Raw genomic sequence first — 20588 nt, forward strand, 5'->3', positions numbered from 1 at the left:
TCCACCCTTTTGGGGGGATCTAAAAAATTTGATGTCGAAGGTTTCAACTTTTCCAAAAACACTCCCTAAAATGTATTTTTAAACTCAGAATTATATGCAACTAATTTGGCTGGCAGTCAGGTTTTAACTTCATTGTCAATTGGCACCACCTTGCCTACCGTGGGATCACTGGCAAAAGTGACTGGAGGAATACTAGTAATGAGGCGCCTATCAATATGATACTTGAACAACTTGGGGTTTTTATTTTATGATATTTGAGCGGTTTTTGAGCCCCATACAAAGAGTTTTGAAAGTAACGCTAATATGTAAAGTACAAAACTGTAGCACAATGTGCACGATCTTTGACAATACCTGCCCTACTCTCTGACCTAACGCCAATCCATTTGGATTTTCCCCAGTATCTATATTTAGCACATCACTGTATCATGTAAACCGCCATCCCCGCCAGAAACATGAACAGCTCAGAATGTCAATTGTCTAAAAGTAACGGTTTTTCCAGCGGGAATATTCCATAAAATTCATTATTTTCCTTGACATCCAGGAAGTAACTGTTGAAGAAGATGTTGACTTTGAGAGTGCAAAAAAGATCATCATGAAGCTTCAATCCTCATCATGACGCCAGAAGAGTATGCATTGTATGATAGGCCTAGGATAATAATACATGATAGGTCACTAGGTAGGTTAAGGGGGTACTACACCCCTGTGGTAAATTTGTGACTATTTTTGCATTTTTTCAAAAAATAATAACACACTGTTAATAAAAGTTATGTATATTATTGGGGCAAGGAACCAAATTACTACACCGAAATTTCAGTGACTCCACAAGCGGTTCAGTATAATTATATGGTCGGAAATGAGGTAGGGTAGGTGCAGGTAATATGGGACAGCAGGTAATATGGGACACCTGTTTTCATTTTAACAAAAAGTAGCTTAGAGAAGGGAACACTTTAAGTTGATTTGTTAAGTGTTTAGAGACATCAATTGTGCTTCTAGAAATGCAGTTTTGGAGTCTGTGTATCAAACTCTTGGAAATCAATGCCAAAAGAGTGAAATTGCCCAAAAAATTATATCGTTTTTTCGGCCTGATATAAAATCAATGACGTCACATTTTATGATTGTGTATCCAAAAACTCTGGTACTGAGGGGGCATTTGTCATTTTTTATGATCTTTAGGTGATGGGTTAAGCTTATCAGCAGGTAAAATTCCACTGACAAGTGGCACTTTCCTTTTATAAATGATTATTCTCTGATTTTCAACTGAATGGGTGCAGGTAATATGGGACACATAGGAAATTGTGTGCATTGTCAATGCGAAAAGCAAAACTATTTAGAAAATTGAATTTTCTTGTAGAAATTTGCATTTAACATTCAAAATCATGTAACAAAAATGTTTTTAGAACAAAAGAGTGATTTTCTGAACTTTTTGATTTTCACCATAGAGATAACACAGTGTCCCATATTACCTGCACATGCAGGTAATATGGGACACTTGATGATGACGTCATTTTGACGTCATAGCGTCCACACAAACATAAAAACAAGGTAACATTGCCCGCTTTATTAATCTTAAAGGACAGGTTGTTCATCATAACAATCTCTTGTGGGCATATCTTCTTTAGTTTTTATGCAAATAAGCAAAACGTCCTTAATGGTCCCATATTACCTGCAGGTACCCTACATCCTAGCGGTACCTTATTTCTTATCATAAATAACGAACCGTTTGGCTTGGGTCACTGAAATTCCAGTATAATAATTGGAGTCCTTGCCCCTATAATATACATAACTTTTGTTACCACTGTGTTATTAGTTTTTGAGAAAAATGCAAAAATAGACACAAATTTATCGAGGGGTGTAGTACCCCCTTAATGTACGATTTCTGTTAAATTTTAATTTTGTTATTCTTTATTCAAAATGTTGAAATTATATTAGTAATAACTGACGGGAAGGGTTGATGTCCATTTTAAGTTGAAATAACGAGGTAAAGTGAAAGAAACCCCACACTGGTTATTTTGGCCATGCAGTTCTATGGGAGGACATAAAAATATCATAATTTTTAAATAATTATGATAATATATGTCGAACTTTGCTCTGTTGACCTACAACGACAATAAATTTCGCAGATTCCATTTAGGTGCAAGTTATGACATGTGTAAACATTAAGGACCGTCGATGAATCGATAATAATCAAAAAATCGGCTATCCAATAATATCAATATCGCCGATATCACTTTCGGAAGAAAATCGATATATCGGAGTTGCCGATAATGAAAAAAAAAATCCAAAAATCGGGCGTAAGCAGTGTGTTAACTGCCGCAATTATGTCAGTACAGACGTGTTTTGAAATGTAAAAACTTCTAGAATCAATAAGTGTTATTTTACCTCACCACTATTAAAAGTTTCTAATACATTTCCATATGCCTAATTCAAATTTTAGAAGCTTAGTGACTTGAATTTTCAGGTCACTAAAATTGGGAGGAAAATCGATTTATCGATTATTATCGATAATGAGTGACCAATATATCGATTTTTTTAAATCCTAACATCGACGGTCCTTAGTAAACATTACAAATATGCAAAAAAATCAGGTTTGAAAAAAATTAACCTATTTCATATTATAAGATGTGCAATAATTGTGAGCCGGGGGGGTAAAATTTCCAAACGGCTCGCCAAAATTCACTTGCCCCTCCCCCTCTCGGCCCGCCAAAACTTGCTTGCTCCCCCTCTCGGTCTGCCAAAAATTCTTTGCCCCCCCCCCCTTGAACATGCCAAATTTTTTGGATCCCAAATTGCAAACCTTAAATGGTCTAGATGTATGTTGCGAGCGCAGCGAGCAGGAAAATTTGCATATTTACTAGTGTTTCCGTACTGTTTTCCTAAGCCTTTTTAGGGCGTTTTATTAAAAAGGCACCCCATGAATGCGTGCCAAAAATTGCTTGTCCCCCCCCTCGGCTTGCCAAAAATTGCTTGCCCCCCTTTCGCTCGCCAACAATTTCTTGCCCCCCAATTTTACCCTCCCCAGGGCTCATAATTATTGCACAGCCCCTAATACCGGAGGTTTACTTGAAAGGTTTAGCGACTATTTTAAACTGTTGCGATTTGATAGTTCACAGCATCTTGCGAATGGTAGTTAGTGGCGTAGATTTCTTTTTGACATGGGGGGGATAGGGTTGGAAAAAATTCTTGAAGTATACCGTAGTGAATTCAGTACCTTTTGGCGACAGAATAAGTCTATGGTACAAATGCGCGTGAAAAATTTAGCTATTTTGAAGCTAAACTGATGAAATATGGTGCAAAAGCTTAATGAATACGCGCGAAGCACACGAACATTTGCAATTTTGGGGCTAAAATAGCCAAATATGAGGTTAATTTGGTCCGAAACCCATATTCAGGTGTCAACATTGGGGGGATGATTGTATGGACCATCCCCCTGGCACTAAAATATTGGGTCGATTATCCCCGGATCTACGCCTATGTTGGTAGTGAGCTTGGGCAAAATTGCATTGATCCGGGGGCACTCAACTTTGAAGTGACGGTATGTGCCTACCAGCGTCATGCAGTAGGAGCCTATCGGGTACAAAGCGTTATAAACAAAATCAAAAAGGGGGTCATTGGGTATAATGTTTTGAAAAAAGGGGTTCATTGAATATAAGATTTCATACTCTTTTTACAATATCTTTTGATCCGAATGGCCTAGTTCACCACCGGAAAAAGCATTAGAAAATGCTTTTCTACTTTATCATGATGTCAAATTCTGATTTTATTGTTTTTATATCGCACCGTCATTTATTTTACATTTATCATCACTTTGGCTTAAATGTTTGTGGTATCGAACTTTTTGAATGAATGCTTCCGGCTATAGCTGGTGTTTTCTTTCTGTGAGTGCGCTATTTTTAACCACAGGAAAAAGAGTGTATGAATGTTTTTTATGAGTATACGAAATCCGCTGCATAGTAGGCTAATGACATTTGACACCACTCAGGGGTCATACTTTCTCAGCATTTCAAGATATGAAAGGACCCACAATTATGAATCTTTTGAGGAGTGTCACCCCGATTGGAAAATTATTGTAATTATTATATTCTTTACATTTTTGCCTTTCATTTGACACCACTGCCTTTTTGGCATTTCGAGATATGAAAAGGACCCAAAATAGGAATATTGACCCAGTCTTATGAGGAGTGTGACCCCCGGTGAGGAAATTATTTTTTATTATATTCTTTACTTTGTTCTCTCTCATTTGACACCACTCGGGGGTACATACCCTCTTGGCATCGCATTTTCCAGGTTAGATCAGATAGTTGACTAAAATACCGTAGCCATCAAAAATATTAAGTCCAGTTGATTAGAATTATAATTTAGTCAACGATTTGTCAACACATTATAAAAACAGGGAGGCCCCTAGTATTTTTGTTATTTCCCCAAAGCCCTACTCCTAGCTTGAACAATGAACAAAGTGTTTCCAATGTTTATGGCCGTGCGTCGTGAACTGGTGTTCTCAATAGGGTGGTGTTGTTTCATATTTTAGTAAAAAATGACTTATTTGTAATAAGCAAGCACCTTTAATCATTTCTAATACCATCAAATTTGCATTCATTTTAAAGCCTATAGTGTACTCCTTAAATTGATACCAAACATAATATTCTGAGGTTTTTAATTAAAAAGTTGTAAGTAATTAAGTAAACGAAGATGCAGGGTGGTGCAATTGGGATACGGAATTGGGATACGGCACCATGTAAAGTCTATGGGAGAAATGAGCACTCTGCTCATCAAGGTTTTTCTATATTACAACAATGAATAAAGTCTTTAAATAAGATACTGCCTAAAGGCCTAGAATGTACTCTTTAATTTGGTACCAAATTTGAGGTTCTGAGATTTGAAATAAATAAGATTTAATTAATTACCGGTAAGTAAACAAAGATGCCGGGTGGTGCAAAATTGGGATACGACACCATGTAAAGTCTATGAGAGAAACAAACACTCATCAGTTCATCATGGTTTTCTATATTACAACAATGAATGAAGTCTTTAAATCTCTACTTTTATCCTAAAGATCTATTTGTTTTCTAATCAATTAATTAAATAATTTTAATTAATTAATTAATTTTAATTAATTAATTATTTAATATAATTAATTAATTCATTAATTTTAAATTAACACGGATCTTGGGACACCGAAATCTGAAGACAACCATCTCAGGTTTTTTTTAACTGCCATAAATCAATTGTAAAATTTGATTTTAACAGGCCTGTATTAAATAGCCATTAAATTAATTAATTTAATAAATTAATTATTAATTAAATAAATAAATAAATAAATAAATAAATAAATGCTATGTAAAGACCAAAATTTAATATTTGCTCAGCCTCATTCATAATATTGGAATTTCAAAATTGGACATTTAAAATAATATGCACACATTTATATTATAAATGATTATATTTTTTAATTGCTCACTGCATGTGAGCTGTTAAAGAGTGTCAAGAGTAATAAAAATTCAGGTGAATTTGGTAGGAATTGGTTGATGACGCAACCTCTCTGGATAAAAAGCCCGAAACATGCAACCTCTCTGGATAGTACGGTATATAAGCAACAGAGCCTGAAAGTATTGCTAGAAAGAATCTGAAGTGAGTTAAACTTGTGGTTAATACCCATGATACCTGTAGTTTTTACATGTTTGAAGTCAACACAAGAGATTAGTTCTTTGAATTTTTTTAAACTGAACAAAATTTACGTCTTTTATGTCGGCCCCTGATGTCGGCATGTTTCGATGTACTGCATGTGACATCATACCACAGAAAGTACCCTATTTAGGTGTAACCTTATCAAAGTAAACATTTTTAGGATGGTTGTTGCTTGCTCTTTACAAATGTATTAATGTTTTTAAGAATACACTAAAATTTTTGTATAAAGAGGCTCTTTTAGCAATTCAAGTATTATTTTTGTGTTTTCCTCAAATTTTGATGGAAAATTTTGTAACATGTCATTCAGTGTATCAAAAAAGTACATCAAGTAGGGGTAACCCTATCAAAGTATACATTTTTGGGTGGGCTATTGCCTCTACTTTGCACCAATAAGGTTGTTTTTTAGATAGGTGCTATGGTTTGGATGTTACATGTTTTTGAGGAGGTGCTACTTTTTGACAACTTTTTCATGCATATTTGGATTTTTACCTGATTTAGACTTACCCCTACTAAAAATTAGATGCCATTTTTGGAAAGATTGGACTTTTTCCATTCAGAAAATCTTTACTTTTGCTATGATAGGACCTATAATTTGGAAGTTATGAATGTTTCAATGCAAAATGATGCGCGATCCTAGAAATTTACTAACAAAACGCAAAGACACACGGCCTTATGATAACCAATAAACTTCTTAACATGTCTTTTCATCAAATAGACAAAGTAACTGAGGAACATTATAAGAAAAATAACAAAAATATTTGAAATCTCCAACAATCAGTGAGGGCAGGAGGACAATATACATGTTATTTATTTTACTTGGCTTTAGAACTCTTGACCCCCAGTAAAAATCCAAAATTACGAAATTTTACACTTTTTGTGGTAATTTTGTTGATTTTTCCCCCTGAAATTCACTTTTCCCCCTCCCCCCGATAAAAAATTCCTGGCGACGCCACTGATCAGTTGTCCTTCTTAGTTTTCAATCAACTTTATCGGATCAGATCTGGAAAGGTGAGAATGGATCGGATCGACTGGTCTGGTGTGCAAAAAAAAAGGTCCGAATCGGGCGGGATTATTATTATGATTCCAAATTGTTCAAGATGGGTCAGGTGATGCTAGGATTGGGGGGGGGGGGTAAAAAAATCTTGCCCCGCAGGGCACAAGTCTGTATAACATAAACAATATTTGAGTCAGTTCTGTAGTATTTGAAGACCTTTCTACACTGCTCGACCATCTGTGCGGTATAATGTCCCCGGTGTTGGTGGGGGGTGGGGGACTTGATGAAAGTGGGCCCGTATGCCTGCCTACTAGTAGTAGCTAGTCTAGTAGTACTGCTGGAGTACGACACTCTAGTCATAGTGACGTCCCCATTTTTTGTATGCAGTGCGGAAGTCATGCAGTGTGTGAAGATGTGCACCCTTGTGGAATGTCTACGGATTTGTATATAAAACTTTTTCAACCCCTCTGAAATCTATAACTTTTTGAGCCCTGTTTGAAAGGATGTAAAAACATTTTGCTCCCTGTATTTTGCCCACCCTCACCAATATACCTACAAGGTATTCCTGAATCAGTGGCGTAGCATGGGTCATCACATTCGGGGCGCACCGAGTCTCATGGGGGGGGGGCACAAGCCATTTTCCGCAATTTTCCTATGGGATTTTTATAATTCCAGATCGATGGGGGGCACAAGCCCTCCCCATGCCCCCATGATGCTACGCCACTGTCCTGAATACTCCCTAACTAAACTTATTTAGTTAATTAAAAAAAATATTATAATTTTATTCGCTCTCTCTCTCTCTCATCCAGATTGTTGCCTAAAGTATTTACAAAGACTCAACTGGAATGTCTGGAAATATGGAAAACAGCAAAACTTTGAAAGGAAAGAACCGAAAGCAAACATCTGCAAAGAACCAAGAAACATGGCATGTGGTAACAAGGAAACGACCAAGTCCCAAAGGGTCACCACAGGGTAAGGAGCAAAGTATGTAAACTCCTCAACAAAAGTTTGGAAAGTTTTTTCAAGCATCTGTATCTCCAATTATTTGTGACATATTCATATCGTGTTTGCATATCAATGGATAGCTACAATACTCCCCTTTACAATGACACCACATTAGAAACAATAACATTTTTCACGGCTGAGTACACACGTTGTGAACGTAGTGGGGTCTCAAACAGAATTTGCCAAATTGACCATTATTCTGTGCTCAAACATCATTAGCCACTAACCTCAATAGCGGGTGGATAAACCACAGGCAGCCACAGCAGTCGGGCATCTTCTCCTCATGCTGCTCACCGACCTGGTTACACGTTACTGTGGGGTGGCATTCCATTCTTCAAGGATTCGTCGCAGGTCATTCAATGTGGTTACATATGGGCTTCTCTGGCACGCACAGCACGATCAAGCTGGTCCCACAAGTGTTCAATCGGGTTGAGTTCTGGCCCCGGGTCTGGCCTGATGGCAGGCCATTAACTACTCCCATATTCTGTAGGTAGTCGTTGACTACCTTAGCTATGTGGAGCGAGCGGTGTCATCTTGGAGGATTGCATTAGGTCCCAGATTGTGAAGATATGGGATTGTAGCTTGCTGCACAGAATAATGGTCAATTTGGCAAATTCTTTTTGAGACCCCACTACATTTACAAGGCGTGTACTCAGCCGTGAAAAATGTTATTGTTTCAAATGGGGTGTCATTGTAAAGGGGCGATTGAAGCTATCCATTGATATGCAACACGATATGAATATGTCACAAATAATTTGAGAAACAGATGCTTGAAAAAACTTTCCAAACTTTTGTTGAGGAGTTTAGTAGTCAGTGGTGCATGGCGGTAGCAGATTTTGCTTTGGGGGGGGGGGGGAATTTTGTTGTTGCCCAAATTCAGAATGTCTCCAGGGGTAGCATTAACCCCCGATCTGGGGTGAATGACCCCCTAAATTAAAAAAATATTAATTTTCACCCTCCATATATAGGGAATGTGCAAGCTCGGGGTGAGGTTCTGACCCGCTACTTTTGGACCTTACTTTCACCCCAGAGATTTAATTTTCACCCCATGTATTTGGATTTTCTGCAAGCTCAGGAGTAAAAAACATGGTAAAACAACCCCGACTTTCGGGCCTTAATGCTACTCCTGAATGTCTCAGTTTTCTTATTTTGACTGGTGGAGTAGGGGGCAAAGCTTACTTGCAAGTCCTCAGTAAAAATGAAACCAATGCACACAAACATAACCTCAAACACAGCTTTCCAACTTATTCCAAACTTATAAAAAGAAACCTTTGCTTGATATTTCTAGCAACACCAGTAGGCACTCCTCCGAAGAATGGATCCATATTATCACCAAATCTAAGCAGATCATCAGCTCAGTTATTCACTTCATCTAGCAGTGATAGAACTGTTGCTTCTGGCGGAAAGTCACCGGTTGTAAATTCGACAAGAACCACTATCGCCACACCGGGAGCCAGTTTCCATGGTTCGGATGGAGACAACCCTACTAGTGGTAGTTCAGGCGCAAGCAGAGCTGACAAGATTGAACAAGCAGCAAATAGCAACAAAGGTATTTGGGCCTCACTAACTCCACGACTAACTCGCCCATCTCTTCCCTCTGCTCTTTCAATCCCCCCACTCCCTCTCCCAATTTCTCACCCCATTCTCTCTTGATCTCCCTCTCCCTTTGTCCATCTCTATCTCATGATAGGAGAATCCCCCCTCTCTCTCTCTCTCCCTCTCCCCATCTCCCACCCGCTATCTCAATTAAGCAATAATCAAAATACTTCTTAATGCGCTTCAGGTTTCTGCATATAAAGAAAGAAACACAAATTGCAACACATTCATTTTCATATCAATGTCAGAGTGAGACTCTTGAAGTTTTATTGCATGTAAAAATTAAGTATAAAAGGTGTACACAATACATGAATTACAAGGTGTTGCAGAAATATGAAACAGAAACAACTTGTAAGAACCAAACAAAATGAACCAAACATCATTTGGTGTAGCTCTACAAAAACGATACACAAGAAATAAAATAGAGAACATTTTGACCAGTAGTGGTGGTGCTGTGTATTATAACAATGATGTAAAATATGCAGCACTCTAAATCCAATTTTTATAGTTTTTGGAATTCCTGCATGTATTCTAATAGTCGGTACCAAATAAATGGAAATTAGAGGTATTATTGAAATGATAATGGACCCAAATTGTGTGTCACGCCTATGGGAGATAAAAAGTTTACCTAGAGAATAAAGATGCTGACATTATACGGACCATATATCTATCTTTCTTACATGTTATTCTACAGAAGCTGTTATAAATTAATTTTATGCATATATTTTATATGATAATCAATTTAGAGTGCTATGAGGCCCACCTAATACAGGGTGCTGATTTAGATGAACCAGTTACCAATTGCCTAAAGTTAAATTAGTTCCTGTCTCAGAGACTTTTATATGTTTGTTTTAAATATCCAGGTGATCATCTGACAGAAGCTTTCTTGCAAAGTGTATCTGATAAAGTACCAAAGGATTGCTGGAAAAGGGTATTCAGATTTTTGATGAAGACTAACAAAGATGCAGAGAATTTATTGCAAGATATAGAAAGCAATAATCCTAAAGATTTGCGGGAACAGAAATTTCAAGCCTTATTGAAATGGCGAAACTGTATGGGTGATGAAGCCACAGTAGCAGACCTTGATTTGGCTCTGAGGGAAAGTGACTGTCGACATGTGGCTGACAAGCACGCCAAACTAATGTTGGAGACCGAGAGGAATGTTGATAAAGGTACTATAACACATTTACTCAACTTAAAATTTAAATACAGGAGTACACCTGATATATTTTGCTGTCACAATATGTAGTGGATATTTGGACTATTTTTTTCCAAAACCACAGAATATTCCCCTGTGACTGATGCAGACTTTTTCTTTTTGAATATATTTACCACATACATGTGGTAGCGGGGGACGATGTTGCAAGATGATGTGTTTTTAATCACATTTTCCATTGAAAACAATTGCATTTTCTTCCAGTATTAGGATCATGCCTTAATATTAAAGATAAAACACTTTAAACATGTTTTATACTGTGGCGGTATTAGACTCTTAGATTAAAAGTCCATAAATTTACTGTCCCTTATTATGTGTGGTAAACATGTCTAGCAAAATAAGGTCAAAATGTAGTTGGGAATTTGAAACCGCTGCTATTACATTTATCACAGATACTGCAAGCATGGTAGCAAATGCGGCATCAAAACAGGTTTGAATGAGCACAACAATGTTTGGCTTCATCATGTCATGTTTCTTTCCTCTGATCATGTATTGTTATTATACCAGTATATTCGCCTATTGCACGGTTCCGCCATAAGCGAGGAGAGCCTCGAACTGGCAATAAACATGAAAGGAAGTATTACGTTACTTTACGTAATGTTATATGACTGGTTCAATTCCCATTCATGCATGCTGCCAGATCGAGGCTCTCCTTGCATATGGCGGAACCGTGCAATGGGTGAATAGCATTTGTAACAATTATATGTAAGGTACCTGTTGATCATGTTGATATATTAGTTTTATAAAATTTCAAGTGGAGCTGGAGCCTAACTGCTTTAGGTGCAAGACCAAAACAACTGCTTTTCTTTTCTCAACACACATTTAAAAACAAAAATGTTTATTTTTGTGTAATTTTATTACAAAACAGATACCAAGGACAAATGCAAGACACCTACCATCAAAATAAAGTTAGGCGGACACACTACTAGTATAGAGACGTCTGTTCAGGGAGATACTGTTACCATTCAAGTACCAGAAATGGCAAGAGGCAGCCATGCAGGTAAGAGCAAAATAATTAAGTGAATTTATAATAAGTTAGAGTATTTCTATGAGTACGTCATCAGTTATCATAGTCCCTGTTTAGCCAGTCCCTGTGTGAGAGGTGGAGCTTTCATCTGATGTGTCTCTCACTTCATTTCCTCATATACCTAATGCTAAAACAAAGGTAGAGAGCTGATTCAACAATTATGCCATAGAATGAATGTTGTACAAAACAACTTGTCAGCTCTTGTCAATATGGAAAACCCAGGAAATCAGTGAAATAAAATGTTGTCCCAATTTGACCTTCCATACATGAACCAGACTTTTGCAAGTTGTCTGGGAGGGAGTTCAAGTGGTGTGAATCTGATCAACTGTCATCTCTCAAATTGCCTGTTCCCGGATAAAGCAATGCTACTACAGCTTTGTGAAAATGGGGTCTGCTGCAACTAGGGTTGCATGAGATACACCAACCCTGTTCTTATGACAACCCCATTATACATTTGTATACATGATTGCTATCCTGTATTTCTTAACCCTGAATTCTTTCATGAGCCAGGTGCTACCATGATGATTCAGGCCATTAATTTCCTTTTGTTAAGATACTCTTTCACTTTGCTTGCTTTTCAGGTAACAAAAGAGAATCACTTGCAGTAGCCATCATTGATTCTTTAATCAATCCACTACGATCCAGCAGGCAGTACAAGATGAAATTTAGTGACCTAGCTGCCCGTGTTGATGAGAAGTATGGTAAAGAGTTTAAGTTTAGAGATCTAGGTGTAGGTAAACTTAAGAACTTTGTACAGCATAGTGAATGGTTTAAGTTAAGTACAAATCCAGATGACCCCAGTCAAATGGATGTTGAGCAATGCCAACCTCCTCCCAGAAAACGTCCTTCATTGGATCCTAGTTTGGGAGATGGCAATCCATTCTTAAGGTCAGGTTATGTTACAAGTAGCTCAACTGCAGCAGGAGATGACACATCAGATTCTGAGCTTGATGGATATGCTACATGTACAAGCAAAATAGTGACTCCCTGTGCATCACCCTTTGGAAATGACCCAACTAATCCCCCATTATCTTTCAATGCTTCCCTGAACTTAGATGAGACTCCCTGGCATCCAACCCCACATAAGAAAAAAAGCAAACATGCATGCAGAGACCTTTTTGGCTCAAAATCCTCTGGTAAAATCTTGTACAATTTTGAAAGTATTGGTGAAGATCGTTTTACAGTCTTGCTATCAAAGCCTCCAAGTAAAACAGTCAAATTTCGATCTGAAGATGTCTATGCTGATCAAGCTAATTTCACTCGAGATTTAGTATGTATGTGGAATACTCCTGATAGGCAAACAAGTTACATTATAGTTGGGGTAGTAGCCAATACTACACCACCTCATGAGCACATAGGACTAAAACAGCCACAAAGAATAGATGCAGATTATCAAGCAAATTTCTTAAGTGACAACTTCTCATACAAGCCTCCTTACCGGTATTCTGAAACCACATTGGGAGACAAGAGGTATGGTGTGGTGGTGATACCAAGTAGTCAAGGATACAGTGAGGAAGAAGAAGAAGGTGGAATGCCTTGTTATGCTGAGAAAAACAACTCTGATGGATATTGGCATCAAGCTGACATCTTGTGCTGTACACCTGAAAATACAGTCTGCAGTGGAAGAAAAAGTGCAGAGAAGATAAGGAAGTGGTTCTCTACAAGCCAGAATCCCAATCAACCTCATTCTCCTAAAAAGGATCCATTTTCTGAAGAGTCCCGTCAAGCTTGGGAGTTGTTCAAGGATCAGATAGGTGAGTTTAGCAACAGGAGAGCATTTAGTTTGGTTCTCAGTAGGTGTAATACTGAAGTCAAACATTTGAAGGCTTTGGGAAATGTTAACTGGGTCAAAGTCTGGGACTTTGATCCTGAAAGTCGTGAGGGTGGTGCTTTGAATGTCTGTGAACCAGTCATGCAAAATAGAATCACAGTGTCTACTTGGAATGATGAGCCAGAAGATTCTTTGTCAGAGGCTTCCACTGACTGGGTATTTGTGAGAGGGCTGATGTCACGTGATGACTCCATGGTGCCTACCAAGAAGGTTAGAGAATGGTCAAGCAAAGTGAAACTTCCCCTGGATGATCACTGCAGGCAGCTTATGCGATACTGTGAGACAAGACCACTGACAGTTGTCATTCTATGGTATGACAACTTCGACTACATCACACATTTGCACAGGCTTCTGATGAAGATTGAAGAGAATGTTGCAGAAACCAGGTTTGTCCTTTGCATGACAAAGATGCCAGGAAGTGAGGACCACAAGGCCAGTATTCACTCCCTTTGTGAGCAACTTGACATTGAGAAAGTAGTGGAAATTCCCTTAGACAGGCTGTGTTATGAGATGGCTAATAATTGTGATTGCCCATATCAACCAAATCATGGTCTCAAGTACCAGCTTCCTGTGGCTGAAGGTTCAGGTGATTCAACCATCACTGAGAGAGATTCCAGTTGGTTAGAGCAAGAAATGGATGTCCTTTATAAAGGGCTTACCAATCACCACGATGTGCAACATATCGAGCAGGATAAAGAATTCTTCAGAGGTGGTCTTTTGGAATGGACTGCAGCTCATCTGGGTACCAGTGATGCCAAGCGATCGATTTATGGTGAGGTAGTGAAGCAACTGAAAAACTACATTGATAGGGGAACATCAACAATTGTGACAATTTATCATGAACCAGGAGCAGGAGGAACCACATTGTCCAGAAGAATACTATGGGATCTACATGACTTAACACCTTGTGTGTCTCTAACTTCAACAACTTTAAGAGTTAAAGAGGTGTCAGACAGGATTGAGTTCTTATACGAGAAGACACATCTGCCAATACTTGTTGTCATTGATGGCAAAGAAACCTGCTTAGTGAATGAGCTCTTTCAGAAATGTCAGGATTGCCACCTGCTCTTTGTGTGTGTTCATCGCTACACCATGGAAATAAGCAATCAAGTGCACAAGGGTAACCAACACTGGCTACAAGGAAAAGTTGACTATGTTGAGGCTTCAAAACTTGCACAAGTCTTCTCGTACGGTCTAAGCGATACTGCCAAACAGAAGCGTTTGCGTGAAGTTGTTGAAGATGTGCGAGAGAATCAATCTCACTTCATGTATGAGTTTGGTCTGATAGCACATGCAGAGAGATACCGTGGCATAATTCCATATGTCCATGGCTACCTCAATGTGACATCAGGCAATTTGCAGCCATGGCAGAAAGCTATAGGATACCTGGCACTTGCTACCTACTTTGGTCACAGCTCTCTACCATGTCAGTTTTTCGCTGGTGTATTTGGTATGAAGCAGAGTGAAGTTGTTACATTGGATGTTCTGACACACAATGGAAATCAGTTTGTATTAGAAGATTCAAGGAAACTGACATGGAAGATCACTCATCATATTGTGGCCAAAGAGATTTTGGAACAGATCTTGTTTCCAAGAAGATATCATGAGAATATGATGCATGTGAGTAACAGGCTGAGTTTGAATGCCAGGAAGGGTCTTGCATCTTTTGCCATAGGATTCATCAGCTATGTACGTGAACAAACCCAAAGAAAGAAATCCTATGATCCAAGTTCGCAAATCATGACAGTTGTCAAGATGATCTTCATCCACAGAGATTATAAAGAAACTGGCCATGATGACATTTGCTTGAAGAAGCAACGATTGTCACGAATGATGTCAGATGTCTATGAGAACACAGCAGAAGAGGGAGAGATGTGCAATGATTCAAAGTTAAGAATAATGGAGGAATTAGCCAAAAGCTTTCCTGAAGATCCACTCTTCTCTGCACACTATGGTCGTGCCTTAGGACTCTTCAGCAACTGCTATGATAAAGCATTGGATCAGCTTAATAAGGCTCGCAACCTGAGAATGGCACAATGTCAAAGTCACAGGAGAATATATCAGAGTGATGATGCCAAAAAGGAAGACACTGACTCAACATTGTCAACCATCTACCATATTTCTGGAACCATTTATCACAAGCAAATCATAGATCTCTTTCGTGGTGGCAAACTGCCAAAGAGCTCAAATGCAATTAGTGCCACGGATGGCAATCTCCAAAGCACCTTGTCAAAAGTCCTGGTCCTGGCAAAAGTGGCTGTTGGTCATTACAAGAAATGCCGTGATTTCTGCAGCAAGGGGATGGATGAAAGCTATGGCTATGTTGGGGAGATAAAATTGAGGCTTGATTTTGTGGATTATCTGGAAACAAACTACCAGGCTGGTGGTTTCTATGGATTCCTTGAATCCGCAGATGTTGATAGTGATGTGTATCTCTTTGCAAAAAGTTGCTTTCAGGAAGTTGATGGATTGCTTAGGCAGTATCAAGACAAGATTGGTACTTCTTCAAATAACCAACTGGATCATTGTCTCAACTTGTTCTTCTCTCTTTTCCATGATGCAACAACAGCCCTGCAATACTGGAATGATAAGGATGACATTGAAGGGCGTAGAAGTAAGATTGCAGTCATCAAGCTCAAACATGCTAAAGATGGTCGTCGAAGCAGGCAGAACTACGCTGCTATTCTTGATAGTTTCCAGTCTGAAGAAGACTTGAAAGAAGTTGTGAAATTGTATGAGAAGAACATAGATGAAGTTTACCATGACAGTATTGGTACTGATGTCTCGTTTGACTTGAGGGACTGGATATTTGTCATCCGTCACAGATTGCAGAGAAAGATATACAGGATTGAGGTAGACGTACTCCGAAGAGTTCAGCGATGTTATGATGCATCTTGTAATTCACACATTGCTTTGTACTACCTGTATGTCCTGAACACGGTTCTTGCCATTGGTTCAAAGACTTCTATTCAGTACTTTGTAGAATCAAATAGTCTGCTGGAAAAACTGAAGAAGACTCGAATCAGCTTGCCCAAACTGCAACGTCTGATGGCCTATGAGTGGGTAGGGGTAGAGAAAGACAGAGGAATACACAGGTTAGTACATCGGAACAGACTTGGACCATGGGATTCAGACGTGCGATTCTGGAAGGATTCTGGAGTGGCTGAGAAGTTGCAAATATTCAGAGGCACCATTGTGAAGTGCACAAATGCTGGCCATGGTATAATCTCCATCAGTACTGGAAACACTACTGGTAGACACAATCTTGAAGCAGTTTTTGTGCCCAATGCTAGCCGACTCTTTGGTAAGATGCACAAAAACAAAGAAGTTGAATTCTTCATTGGTTTCAACATTGAGCATGGAATCGGAGCATACAATGTGAGAGAACTGAAGAGAGTGGTTTGTTATTACTGCGGTGACTCGGTTCTTTTGTCTTCCTTTGTTAGATCTAAATGCAATAAGTGTCATAGAATCGTACGTGTTGAATCAGTTTAGGCAGCAGAACTTCCACTACATTACTTGGTAATTTGAGACCAAATTGTTTGGAGAGAGAGAGAGAGAGAGATGCAATCCATTTTACTTGGAACCACATCACTTGCAGGTATGAAAAATAGAAAAGTGGACCATCTAGGGTATATTTGCTTTAGTTACTTTCCACTTCTGCCTTTGCATTATTTCTTGTTCATAGAAAGATTCCTTCTTAACTCGCAGCCTCCAAACATATCCTTATCTTAAGTGAACAAAAGATTGTACTTCTCCGACACCAATCAATTCTGGAGAAAACTGTGCACTTTACTGGCACAAGATTTCACAGGAGCTTTTAGTTGCCTGTTCTGAGCTAGCTTAGAGGTTTCGTCCTTGCTTTACATCAGGGATCAAGCATCAGAACAGAAGAGTGACTAACAGGCATGGAACATGGGATGCAGAGATGCAATTCTGGAAGGATTCTAGAGTGACTGAGAAGTTACAAACCTTCAGAGGCACTATTATGAAGTGTACAAATGCAGTTCATGGTACAATTTCCAACAGTACTGGAAACAGTACAGCTAGACACAATCTTGAAGCAGTTTTTGTGCCCAATGCTAGCCAACTCTTTGGTAAGATGCACAAAAACAAAGAAGTTGAATTCTTCATTGGTTTTCAACATTGAGCATGGAATCGGAGCATACAATGTGAGAGAACTGAAGAGAGTGGTTTGTAGTTTCTGTAGGGACTCGGTTCTTGTGTCTTCCTTTGTTAGATCTGAATGCAACAAGTGTAATAGAATCGTACAAATTGAATCAGTTTAGGCAGCAGAACTTCCACTAAAGCTTCCTTCTTAACTCACAGCCTCCAAACATATCCTTAATTGAACTAAAGACTGTACTTCTCTGACACCAATTGATTGTGGAGAATACTGCCTTACTGGCACAATATTTCAAAAGTTGGAAGGGAGTTGTGGTTGCCTGTTCTGAGTTAGCTTAATGGTTATGTCCAGCTTTACACCAGGGATCAAACATTGGAACAAACATGGAACATGGGATTCAGGAATGTGATTCAGGAAGGATTCTGGAGTGACTAAGAAGTTGCAAACTATTATGAAGTGTACAAATGCAGTTCATGGTACAATCTCCATCAGTACTGGAAGTTAAATGATTCTCCGTTGGTTTCAACATTGAGCATGGAATCAGAGCATACTATGTGAGATAACTGAAGAGAGTGGTTTGTAGTTTCTGCGGTGACTCGGTTCTTGTGTCTTCCTTGGTTAGATCTGAATGCAACAAGTGTCATAGAATTGTATATTGAATCAGTTTAGGCAGAAGAAATTCCACTACATTACTTGATAATTTGAGACCAAATGCTTTGGAGAGAGAGATGCATCCATTTTGAAATAAAGCAATGTTTGCTTGGAAGGATGATCACGTCTTGCAGGTATAAAAATAGAATCTAGTGATTCGTAGACTTTCAGTTTTCTCCTGCATGGGCTTTCCTGCTTGAGTATACATATGTACTTCGACTTGTCACCTGTATTGATTATGATCAATAAAGGAAGGCATTGGAAATGACACAAATGGTCTGTGTAACCGATAAATGGCAATAAATCCAAGCACCCAACCCAACACAATTACCCTGGTCAGATTCAGGACAATTTTGTTTTGGCATACTGAGCCAAGTTTCTGCATTGCATGACTTGCTTGTCTACTTTCTTGATTGTTTACTTTCAAATCATGAAGCTTTTAAGAAGATAACTCTGTAAGTAGTAATATGAAAGTAGACAAAAAAAGCAATATAATTAAATACAAATGAATAGTAAACTTAGATAGACCTCATACAAAAATGACCTCAGTATGAAAAAAAAAAAATTTAATACATTACTCTTTTGAATCACATTCTGCAAAAACTCAATGATGATGCACATAAGCTTATATAATTCAGACTAAAATACGAGGGGGTATCAAAAAGTTTTAGAAATCGCCAAGAAATGTAAGAGCTATATCAATGAAATTTTGTCAGTGCAATCACTGGTCCTTATGTACACTATGGTGCAAAAATGGTCTCATAAGTATGTTTACTATTTTTACAGGTGGCGCTGGATGCCAATAACCTGCTGCCCCAGTTACTGCACATAAACTGCTTGATAGAGAAAATTGAGGCAAGCAACGTTATTAAGATCCTGCTTTTAAAGGGTTGTAGTGCCTAGAAAATCGATGATAAAATGAAAGTTATCTTCGGTGGTGATTGTGATGTGTCACTGTTGCTTTTTGGAAAAGAAATTTTTATTTCATCACAGATTTTCTGGGCACTGTAAACCCTTAAACTGGAACTTAATCATGCTACATGCCTCAATTTTCTCCATTTTGCTGGTTATGCGATTACTTAGGCAGGTACTGACATCTAGCGCCTGTAAAAAAAGTAAACATACTTACGAGACCATTTTTGCACCATAGTGTACATAAGGACCAGTGATTGCACTGACAAAATTTCATTGATATAGCTCTTTCACTTCTTGGCGATTTCTAAAACTTTTTGATACCCCCTCGTATATAGACCAAGCTTGACATAGATTGTCCTACATGAGGCTTATGCATGAAACAATGAAGTATGTGTAGATCAACACTAAGAGGGAAAAGAATTTAAAGGTTAGACTTGAGTCTTAATGTATATGTGTCACTTTTGCTCTATTTTTGAGTGTGGTTGCACTTTGGATCTGATCATGTGCAACAAATATGAATGAAGTGAAGTCACCAAAGATGTTTTTGAGTTATATTTACCAATAAAATTTGTATATTTTTGTGATTCAGGACACTGAGACTTGTATATTATTGCCATTTATGTCAAAATTTGATTATTCTAAACCCAATCCAGTTGATATTTCCCATTTTACTGGGTCACAATGTTAGCAATATCTTATTCTAGTTCATACTTATAAAGTAAAAACATTGGAGTCACAAATTGTTTGTTTATATTTGACATGTTCCGTGTAAAAGCATTCCATAGTTCATGCAAATTTGCATTCAAATATTGTTAATATGTTGATTAAGAAAGGTAACAGTAACAGTAACAAACAGAAAATTATTAAATATAACAAAGTAAAAGATGACTACCGTAATCAAAACAAATCATGTGAACAATTTATTAGCCATCAGAGTAAAAGAAGAAAATGTTTTGTTCTGTTTCAACTGTTACTGATACATATCCTGGAATGAAATGAGGCTGAACATTAAAAGTATTGTCAAAAAGTAAAACCATGTCAAAAATCAAATTCATTGTTTTTTGTACAGCATTTGTATTCAACACATTGTTCTATTTTGTTGCTGATAAAAGTTTTAAAATGTTGTGTTCTGCCGCTCTACATAATCATGTATATCATTATCAAGATTGTATTCCAAATAAAAAAAGTAAGATTGAATTGTGCAAGGAGCTGTCATAATAGTAAGCTCTATACTAGTTTACATTCCATTTGATTTTGTTTCTCAGGCTTTATTTTATGACATGTGCTCGCATCCACAAAAAAGAGATTTTATTAGACTTGGTAACATGGTATGTGCTCTTGATTGCATCTCAGATGGCAAGAGAAGTCTGGTCTGAAATGGTTTATCTCCTGTGATGTGGCATGTAGCACAAGGACATTATGGCTATGATCTTGGACTGTAACAGTCCTTTACTAAGCTGCAGCCCAGGAGTTCTAGTTGGTACATGTATGCATGAATCAACAGCGTGACATTCAAGTAAATAATATTGTTGCCACATGAATGTT

General features: G+C 38.1%; 1 protein-coding gene across 1 annotated transcript; it reads left to right on the forward strand.

Moving 5' to 3' along the window:
• The first annotated feature begins 621 nt into the window (after positions 1 to 621).
• Positions 622 to 18769, forward strand: LOC140152814 (uncharacterized). The gene is made up of 6 exons (XM_072175321.1): positions 622 to 676; positions 7486 to 7648; positions 8970 to 9230; positions 10141 to 10449; positions 11362 to 11493; positions 12102 to 18769. Exons 2-6 carry the CDS (start codon positions 7522 to 7524, stop codon positions 16844 to 16846), a joined length of 5574 nt encoding a protein of 1857 aa, XP_072031422.1. The 5' UTR covers positions 622 to 676; positions 7486 to 7521; the 3' UTR covers positions 16847 to 18769.
• Positions 18770 to 20588: the final 1819 nt, after the last annotated feature.

This window comes from Amphiura filiformis, chromosome 5, assembly GCF_039555335.1.
Source record: "Amphiura filiformis chromosome 5, Afil_fr2py, whole genome shotgun sequence".
In the NCBI taxonomy this organism is placed as follows: domain Eukaryota; kingdom Metazoa; phylum Echinodermata; class Ophiuroidea; order Amphilepidida; family Amphiuridae; genus Amphiura; species Amphiura filiformis.

Bases quoted from the DNA above. Each gene is read 5' to 3' on its own strand.
- LOC140152814 (XM_072175321.1), top strand. From the start codon at position 7,522: ATGTCTGGAAATATGGAAAACAGCAAAACTTTGAAAGGAAAGAACCGA. The intron at 9,231-10,140 runs GTATTTGGGCCT...TTAAATATCCAG, and splicing joins AGCAGCAAATAGCAACAAAG to GTGATCATCTGACAGAAGCT. The intron at 11,494-12,101 runs GTAAGAGCAAAA...CTTGCTTTTCAG, and splicing joins GGCAAGAGGCAGCCATGCAG to GTAACAAAAGAGAATCACTT.